At 41.3% G+C, this 10,152-nt stretch overlaps 1 protein-coding gene across 1 annotated transcript; it reads left to right on the top strand.

The window, feature by feature from the left end:
- Positions 1–226: 226 nt before the first annotated feature.
- Positions 227–7,965, top strand: GKN2 (gastrokine 2). The gene is made up of 6 exons (XM_003262491.2): positions 227–341; positions 2,431–2,484; positions 2,923–3,060; positions 5,946–6,056; positions 6,743–6,899; positions 7,751–7,965. Exons 1-6 carry the CDS (start codon positions 330–332, stop codon positions 7,831–7,833), a joined length of 555 nt encoding a protein of 184 aa, XP_003262539.1. The 5' UTR covers positions 227–329; the 3' UTR covers positions 7,834–7,965.
- Positions 7,966–10,152: the final 2,187 nt, after the last annotated feature.

Raw genomic sequence — 10,152 nt, 5'->3', positions numbered from 1 at the left:
AATGTATGCATAGAACAAGCATCATGCAATATTTTTAAAGGGTGGAAATTAAAATCTCAAGTGCAGCATAGTACAGATAGCAGGGAATATTTACAGAGTGACCAAGTGGTGAATTTTCATTACTGACTAATGAACTTCATTGATATCAGGTATGTGGTTGGATCTCAATTCTGATAAAGGAGTTTGCTGGGGTGTGTCAGAGATATAGACATGGTCTTTTCCAAAGTGACCATTTGAAAAAGAGATATCCACATCTTCAAGCCCATATAAAGGATAGAAGCTGCACGGGGCAGCTTTACTTACTCCAGCACCTTCCTCTCCCAGGCAAAATGAAAATACTTGTGAGTATTTGTTTCTGCTTCTTGATACTCTTGTGGTGACTGCTTGCAGACAATGCTCATATCTAATATGCCATGGATTTTGGGAGTCTTAGACAGATACTGTGCATGCGTCTAAGCTTCTGTGATTGAATTAATGACATCTTTGGCAGAAATAGTGTTGAATAAGTCTGACTTTTTTTGTCCTTTTCCTGTTTTGAGATGTTTACTTAAAAGAAAATACAAAAATACAAAGAAATCTCTAGATAATTTTGATTTGGAGGATGTTTAATAATAATCCTTTATTATGAGCTTCATAGGGAATTTGGGCTATTTAAAACAACTACATTTGCTATCTAAGAGAGAAGTTGTAATTTAAAAATAATATCAGTAATAGTAATAATAGTACCTCTTATTTCTCAGATGCATACTAAGCCTTAGACTAAGCATATCACATGAATAATTTCATCTATTCATTGCAACAACCGTATGAGTTGAGTAGTATTCTCCCCGTTTTACAGATAAGAAGACTGAGAGGCAGAGGAATGTGATTTTCCCAAGCCCATAAATGTGGGGTTTAGAATGTAATTTATCCATCTGAATCCCCACTTGCAGGTGAAATCATGGCAAATTTAAACAGCCAGAGCGTCTTCAACGGCCTCTCATTATGACTAAATTCTCCCTTAGGACAAAACTTTCCTTCTATGGCCACTGCACCCCTCCATCTGATCCCAGCCTCCATAGTTCCACATTGCAGTGCCCCGTGGACAGTGGGCTATGTTCTGACCTAGAATGGAATTCACTCCCCTAGTCTCTGTCCTTTATTCTCATTCAGCTGCTAAGGGAGAAAGCAAAATGTTAAGTACCTCTTTCTAAAGTGTTAAAGACTGTCAGCTTAAAGAGCTCCCTCTCTCAGGGCTGTCTTGATTTTCCAAATTGAGACCTAACCCTGAAGCACAAAATTATTATATAACCATGGTGTATTAACCACAGTGTTGGAAGGGAGATCATTTTGGGGCAGAGGACACTCCCCAAACTCTCTCTAATCATACCATTAAAGTGGTTTAGTCCTTTGACTACTTGTTCAAACCACTATTTTAGACTCATTAAATAGAATATACAGGAGTATCATATGTTGCTAGAGCTGGTCTGTGGTAAGAGAAGATGTATCCCTATGGAACGTTGAATATCAGCACACAGGTCTTTGTTAGATGCTCTACTCTCAGTCCCCAGAAGAGAAATATTAAGGGTGGGATGGAAAGGGAAGTAGGAAAGTCTCACTGACAGTTCTTAAAAATATCCCCCTTCCCCAAGACTCCTTTCATCAGCAGTTTTCAAATGACAGAGTCAACTATGTACTGATGTAGTTTTCAGTGATAGTACAGTTCACTGATGTTCAGAAGAGAGGGTACAAAACCTGGGTTAGCATGTTGGAACAGACTCTTACAGAACTACAGCAAAATATCAGAACTGCCTCAATGTCAGCTCACGACCTGCGGGCCCAGCACTTGTATGATAGTATCACTAAGGCATAGGAGAATATGGGGGTTTTACTTGATGTCAGCCTCAAAAGTTAATTGTGCTCCCAAGCATTCTATTTTCATAGTTTCCCTTAGGAACCTGTTGTGTCTTTATCACCCATGATTCATTTTAAATCTGTATTACCCTCTCAGTCTTAAGGGATTAAAGTTTTTAAATTAATTAATTAATTAATTTTCTTTTTAGAGGACCCAATTTGACCACTGTTATCCAAAGCTAGTGTGAATCATACCAGGGTATTTCCATAGTGAAATGAATCCTTCACTGCTCATCTGCCCCAGGTTTCTCCTACTATCTACATGGTTATAATGCTAGAAAGAGTTGGGAATTAGGTGGCAATTGTAGAACCCTGTGTCTGGCAAATAGAATGAACTCAACAAATGCCTGTTAAATGAGCCAATGTGTGAGCCAATCAATGTGTGCGTGGAAAGGGAGTGCTGACCATCTGTGGCCACTCAGTGTCTCTAGGTGTACATTTTCTGAGATATCTGTGCCTTTCCTGTCCAGTGTTTCCTCCTGTCCCACACTCAATGACTACCCTATAAAGAATGGATGTGGTGGGTCTGTTTTTCAGGTGGCATTTCTGGTGGTGCTGACCATCTTTGGGATACAATCTCATGGATACGAGGTGAGTTGGTTCCTTATGGGCTTTATCTCTTAGAGATGTTGGAAGAGGAAAGGGAAGGTACAAGAGAGCCTGAAGACAGTAGAGAGGCCATATGCCTTATTTGGGATGGAATCTCAGAAATAACCAATAATGGAAATAATGAGCTTGGCTATTCCTCTCCAACCACAGTACCTTTGCAAATGTAAGCCATTGCTTTAAAATGTGGTCAGTCTCATTTCTTTTGTGATATCACTGCTTCTCCCGTATATAATATAGTAAACTCTAAGGAAAAGCTTTGCCTTCTTATGGCATCATAAGTTTTTGGACTGGGACCCCAGTGGAGAGTTTTAGTTTTTAATCCCTTGTTCACAGCAGGCAGATGCTTTATTTTGTTGGAAGAGTTGCCTTTCAAATATATAAGATTTATGGAAAAACATTTTGTCTTTCTTTTCAATCTAGGTTTTTAACATCATCAGCCCAAGCAACAATGGTGGCAATGTTCAGGAGACAGTGACAATTGATAATGAGAAAAATACCGCCATCATTAACATCCATGCAGGATCATGCTCTTCTACCACAATTTTTGATTATAAACATGTAAGCAGCAAATGAATTTTCATATTCATCAGGACTAGTTTGCTAAAGAGCAGAGGGATCTATATATATATGGGGCATATATACTTGAATTCTTAGATTTAACCTTGCAAATCTTCAAGAATTCCTCACTTTCACTTTTCTCTTTAAAGAATCAAGCAATTGGTTAAAAAAACAAAACCATTTTGAAGAAAAACATATGACAGGAAACATATGCATTTGCTTGACCTTTTCAGGTAGAAATTGGAAGAGTGATGCTATTATCCCACTACAGGCTCAGAAAGTGCAGAGAAGAGTAACCAAAGTCTAAAGCAAAGCCCGGCACGCAGACACTCAAACACATTTGTTGAGTGAATAAATGAATGAATAGAGTTTCTAACACAGAACATCATGCAGAAAAAGAACAATTGGTCAGGCACAGTGGCTCATGCCTGTAATCCCAGCACTTTGGGAGTACGAGTCAGGAGGATCTCTTGAGCCCAGGAGTTGGAGACTGGCCTGGGCAACATGGCGAAATCCCATCTCTACCAAAAATACAAAAATTAGCTGGGTGTGTTGGTGTGGGCCTGTGGTCCCACCTACTTGGGAGGCTGAGGTGGGAGGATTGCTGGAGCCCAGGAAGTCAAGGCTGCGGTGAGCTGAGACTGTACCACTGCACTCCAGCCTCGATGACAGAACAAGATCCTGTCTCAAAAAGATAAGTAAATAAAAAATTAAAAAATAAAAAATAATAAAAAGAACAATCACAAAGCAATCACAACATAGCAGAAATCCAGAGCAACTATACACATTTAATTATGTACATAGGGTAGGCAACAAATCATACTTTTTCTGTAAGAAAGAAAGTCTGCTAACTAAAAGCACTAAACTATTTTCAAGTGTTAGATACTGGCATTAACAATAAGTCACAGAAAACTGCTCAGAAAACGTATCCTCCATCAGTTATTTATTCATTTGTTTTCCATTTGTTCCACCAATGAATTATGAACCTGCTTCTACCTAGGTTCCAAGCTATGCACTATGGATATAAGTAGGTTCCAGCTCATCTCACTAGACTTTTGAACATGCTTTTCTGTCCCTTTTCTTCTAGAAATGTCTTCACGTTCCTCTTTCCTATTGGTGTTCGCAGTTCAATCACACATTTGAAAGTATAGAGTCATTAGAAGATGTGGTTTAAAAGGAAGTGGCACTGAAATTGTTTTTAAGCAACTGTCATGGAAATCCCAAAACTGTCTTTAAAAAAAAATAGAGTAGTGAGGATTTGCATTAAGCTTCTTCCATTATCACCAGGCTCAGCCTCTGTCTATTTTTTGAATTTTAGGAACTGATAATTTATGAGAATTGAAAAATAAGAACCAGAAAGATTTCTATTAGATACAGCTTTCTAGGGTATATCATTATTTGGAACTCTATAGAGACAATTTTCACTCCAGGTGAAGACTCAGTGCCCTTAGGTCCCTTCTGGCCCCAGGGTCTTCACCCTCCATTGCTCTTTCAATCCCACCTTATTCCAACCCATCCCTCTCCAGCCAGCTTGGGTTTGAGATGGAGAAGGGATGGAGAAAACTGGAGAGGAAGAGAAGATGGCAAATGAGGGGAGGATAGATGAGACGTGTGTGGGTGTGCATGAGTGCGGGTATGGGTATGGTTATGAGAGCTTCTAAAGCAGCACTGTCTAACAGAACTTTCTGCAGTGGTGGAAGTGTTCTAGATTTGAATTTCCAATAGGGAAGCCCTCAGGCCCCCTGTGGTTATTGAGTACTCAAAATTTGTAACAGAAGTACATTTTAAATTTTATCTAATTTGAATTTAAATTTAGATAGCAGCATATAGCTAATAACTATCATATATCATATTGGACAGCACAGTTCTTTGTTTTTTTTTGTTTTGTTTTTTGATGGAGTCTCGCTCTGTCACCCAGGCTGGAGTCCAGTGGTGCGATCTCGGCTCACTGCAAGCTCCACCTCCCAGGTTCATGCCATTCTCCTGCCTCAGCCTCCTGAGTAGCTGGGACTACAGGTGCCCGCCACCACGCCCAGCTAAATTTTTTGTATTTTTAGTAGAGACGGGGTTTCACCATGTTAGCCAGGAAGGTCTCGATCTCCTGACCTCGTGATCTGCCCGCCTCAGCCTCCCAAAGTGCTGGGATTACAGGCATGAGCCACTGCGCCCAGCCAGGACAGCACAGTTCTAAAAAATATTCTATTTACCCCAAATTGGGGAGGAGGCAGAATAAAATTGGTGGAAAGAGGCCAGATGCAGTAGCTTACACCTGTAATCTCAGCACTTTGGGAGTACAAGGTGGGTGGATCTCTTGATATCAGGAGTTTGAGACCAGCCTGGCTAATATGGTGAAACTCCATCTCTACTAAACATACAAAATTAGCTGTGCATGGTGGTGCACACCTGTAGTCCCAGCTACTCTGGAAGCTGAGGCATGAGAGTTGCTTGAACCAGGGAGGTGGAGGCTTCAGTGAGCTGAGATTGCACCACTGCACTCTAGCCTGGGCAACAGAGTGAGAGTCTGTCTCAAAATAATAATAATAATAATAATAATAATAATGATAATAAAACAATGGAAAGAGACAGGGAAGTGCTTCTTCTCAGTCTTTCAAACCTCAAGCTGCAGACCCTGGTTCCATAACACGAAAAGCAGAATACAGTAATGGGTTTGCACAATTTCAAAGGGGTAGAAATGACAAGTGAAAAAATGAAAATGTTATGTAAAATAAGTCAAGTGGATAAAGTTGATTGCAGATTGGAGAGCAATCCCACCATATATTCACTGTGCATGTTCAAGTCTTTCTTCTGAGGCTCAGGCGTCATCTTCGCCAAGTTCAGATTCAGGGAACTAGGGAGGAACAGTAACTGTACTCTTGCTCCCTCAGGGCTATATTGCATCCAGGGTGCTCTCCCGAAGAGCCTGCTTTATCCTGAAGATGGACCATCAGAACATCCCTTCTCTGAACAATCTCCAACGGTACATCTATGAGAAACAGGTAATTCTGGGGCACTCTTGAGTATTCTCTGTTCTTAAGCCAGGCAATACTGGTATTTATGGAAAAATGAAGAGGGTGAGGGAGAAGATCATACTATCATGCCTTACCATAAATATGATACTCAACTTATTAAAGTTATTATAGTATTTTTACTTTTATTTTATTATTTTTTAAGAGCAGGAGTAAATCTCAGCTTGATTTCCACCATATAGTCCTAAGTACAAGAATTTATAATAATTTCCAGGGACATTATAGCAAGGACTGATCAGCTTCTCTTCTCAGAGCAGGGCTATGAGAAATGGTGATTGGAACAATAATAAGAGAAGTTCTAATATTCAATGACCCAAAGATGCAAAGAAATAATACAGCATAGTGAACATATACAAACAGTGCACTGCGGCTAGAGACCCAAGGCCTGAGTCTCCCTCCACAACTTCTTATAGGTGCCACCTTTGACATGGGACTTACTTTCTTTGGGCTTCATTGCCACCAGAGGTAAAATAACACTGGTAATTACTGATGAGGCTACTTCACAGATAGAGTGTTCAAAAAGAGATGATGCCTTGAGATCCCTAAGTTCTTTCTGTTTAATAATCTGAAAGAGAAAAATCGTCACAATTTAGAATAAGGTACACAAATTTTTGTCAATTTATTTTATGTTCTTCTTTTCTGTTATACTGATCTAGACTCTGGACAACATGTTCTCCAACAAATACACCTGGGTCAAGTACAACCCTCTGGAGTCTCTGATCAAAGATGTGGATTGGTTCCTGCTTGGGTCACCCATTGAGAAACTCTGCAAACATATCCCCTTGTATAAGGGGGAAGTGGTTGAAAACACACGTGAGTACCAATAAGTCATTCATTCACCAAATATTTTCTGAAAGCTACTATGTGCCAGGTACTCTGCTGGGTGCCATCTGAAATACAAATAAATGGAAACAGTACTCAGTTCAGTTTGCTTTGGGAATTAATTACATGCCATGTGTGTAAATTGTGCTAAATGTTAGGAATACAGAAATGAATTAAACTGTCTCCAAGTAACACATAGTCTAGTGAAGAAGCTGACAAGTGAAAAGAGAGGATGGAATAAAGGATTCCTGGGTGCCAGTGAAAAACTACTCGATTCTTGTATACTTTCATATGTAAGAATTTCAAGTAGCAAAAAGTCATCTGGGCCCTTAGAATAGCATCTTTTGAAGATAGTAAGAAGGAATTCACTAAGAAATGCTCTCAGGATCTAGAATAGAATTGGTACAGGAAAGAGGAGGCCAAGTGGACTTACAGACAGAGAGTAAAAACCCTGATTCATCTGGGTAACATATGCCACTGTAGATATTACTGTCATTTTTATACAAAGTTTCTAAACGTGGCAGAGCAACCAGAGTGAAAGAGTTGGGCCAACTGATGATGAACACAACAAAGGAAATTTCTCAGAGTAGTGGAAGGTAGATAAAGAAGAGTTCATGTTTATTATATATCTACTGCCCAGAAAAAGTTTTAAGTACTCATTCATAAAGTAAATAAAGGCACATAGGTATGCCATTGACACAGAATGGCATAATATCCCTGGGATTGAGCCAAACAGCACTTCCAAAAGTTGTCAGTTTTATTTAAGCAAATGTATTATTATTCTAATAATTCCAATAATATATTTTTAATGCTCTTTCTCTGAAAAATTTTCCCTTTTCCAGATAATGTCGGTGCTGGAGGCTGTGCAAAGGCTGGGCTCCTGGGCATCTTGGGAATTTCAATCTGTGCAGACATTCATGTTTAGGATGATTACCCCTCTTGTTTTATCTTTTCAGAGAAATACATCCTTGGTTTACACTCAAAAGTCAAATTAAATTCTTTCCCAATGCCCCAACTAATTTTGAGATTCAGTCAGAAAACATAAATGCTGTATTTACGGATTTTATGGTGTTTGTTGTTTTTGGCAAGCAGCAAAGGGAATCCAAGCAATGTCTTTGTCACTATATAGAAGAAAAAAAATTGCCAGAATTTTAAATAAGGTGCATAATGTGTGAAAATTCCCAGATAATACCACTGGGTCACATGCGGACTAGTCAGCTGGGGTCGAATTTCCATTTCTGCATCTGCCCTCTGGACCAGCTTCCTATCTAACCATCCAAATACATGGGAGCAACCTGGGTAGAGAAGAGGCTCACATGGTGGTGGCCTTGACCTGGCCAGGGGAGGGACATGGTGTATGCTTATCAAACAAGTTGAATGCTCAGGTGAAGACTTTTAGGGCCATTCATATGAGTTAAAATGTCCTTTAACTCACCAAAGCAGTAGACTCAACCTGAATAAACATTATAATAATATGTGTTGTCCTGGAGTGAGAAGGGAGAAAGGGAGAGAGGAAGGAGCACCTAACATCCAGGAAAAGATGCACCATACTGAAGATCATAACGGGAGTGAAAACCTAACTAGAAATGCCAAGTCAATACATAGCAGAAAAGCAACTTCCAATATTTCAAATAAATTGCACATTGTGTACAAATCTCAGATCGTGAAGCTGGGTCACACTTGCAAATTCAGAGCAAAGAGGAATTATTTTAACAACAATTTGTTCTCTTGCGCAGACCTCTGGGATCCTAGCTGCAGAGGACCCCCGGCCTCCGCGTTTGAGCTGACATGAGACTCTCACTAGAGATTAGATGCAGAAAGGGCTTCAGCAGGCACGGGGCTGGAGGCTTTGTCTGTGAGACAGCTCCGCGGGAGCACTCATCCCCCAGGGCTCCCTGTCTCCCTCTGAGAGGCTCTGGCCCCATATAACCACCAGAATGGGAGAAGAAGGGCTTCCCCGTGGGATTAGGGCACATCTGTCCCGCAGGCCCACCTGCCTGCCAGTCCCTCCCAGGATTCCTGCCTGGCCACCCCACTGGAGTGTGTACACAGTGCAGCCTCAGCTGCTCAGCCTGGGTGCTTTGCTCCACTTGAGTGCATTCTGGCAGCCTGGGAGCTGTTTGGATCCCCCAGTGCACACAGATCCCAACCCCAAAGGTCCAGGGGAGGGAGCTGTGAGCAGATCCGGACGTCCCAGGGCTAAGGTCTGTGGCTCCGGAGTGCGGAACTGGGACCGGTGCTTCAGCAGAAGAGGAGCCCATACTCTCAGAAAACTCGCAGAGAGGGGTGAGTCGCACAGGTTCCTGGGCTGGTGTGGAACCTAGGCGTGCCTCCCTCCACAGAGCTGGTCCAGTAAGTGTGGGGCCTGTCTCCCTGCTGGACCTCTGCCTCAAGGAGACCCACGACCTGGAACACCTAACAACAACAAAAAATCACGGCCACAGTGCCAGTGATCAGGGGTCCCTCCCCCCAAGACCCAGGAGGAGACCTGGTGAGGGGTCACCCCTCTCCTCCTTGCACCACAGAGCACGGCTTCAAAGGCCCGGATACACAAAGGAGCCAGGTGGCAGAATGAGAGACTAGCTACCTCTTATTGCTCTCATGCGCCATCTACTGGATTTCAGCCCAAACTACAACACGATAAACTGCTAATTTTCCTTCCTGCCAGGCCGAGGACTAGAATTCAACGGACTGTACAGAGCCTTAGCCCTCTGAAAACTTCCAGAAATGAAGCCAACTGAGTATACTCAGTTTACACCACAGTTAAAGGAACACCAACCCTCCCAGATGAGGAAGAATCAGTGCAAGAACTGTAGCAATTTAAAAAACCAGAGTGTCCCCTTACCTCCAAATGAGCCCACTATCTCCGCAGCAATTGTTCTTAACCAATCTGAAATGACGAGCATGGAATTCAGAATCTGAATGGCAATGAAGCTTATAGATATCCAGGAGAAAGCTGAAATCCAATCCAAGGAAACCAAGCAATCCAGTGAAATGGTTTAAGAGGTGAAAGATGAAATAGCAGTTTTACAAAAGACCCAAACTGAGCTTGTTGAGTTGAAAAAAGAATTTCATAATACAATCAGAAGTATTAACAACAGAATAGACCAAGCTGAGGAAGGAATCTCAGAGCTCAAACCCTGGTTCTTTGAATCAACTTAGACAAAAATAAAGAAAATAGAGCTTTAAGAAATGAACACAATCTCCCAGAAATATGAGATTATGTAAAGAGACCAAATCCATG

This window comes from Nomascus leucogenys, chromosome 14 (genome assembly GCF_006542625.1).
Source record: "Nomascus leucogenys isolate Asia chromosome 14, Asia_NLE_v1, whole genome shotgun sequence".
Taxonomy (NCBI): domain Eukaryota; kingdom Metazoa; phylum Chordata; class Mammalia; order Primates; family Hylobatidae; genus Nomascus; species Nomascus leucogenys.
Note: the sequence above shows the minus strand (reverse complement) of the source record. Positions and strands in the feature narration are given on the sequence as shown.

Bases quoted from the DNA above. Each gene is read 5' to 3' on its own strand.
- GKN2 (XM_003262491.2), top strand. The intron at 3,061-5,945 runs GTAAGCAGCAAA...TTGCTCCCTCAG, and splicing joins CAATTTTTGATTATAAACAT to GGCTATATTGCATCCAGGGT. The intron at 6,900-7,750 runs GTGAGTACCAAT...TCCCTTTTCCAG, and splicing joins GGAAGTGGTTGAAAACACAC to ATAATGTCGGTGCTGGAGGC.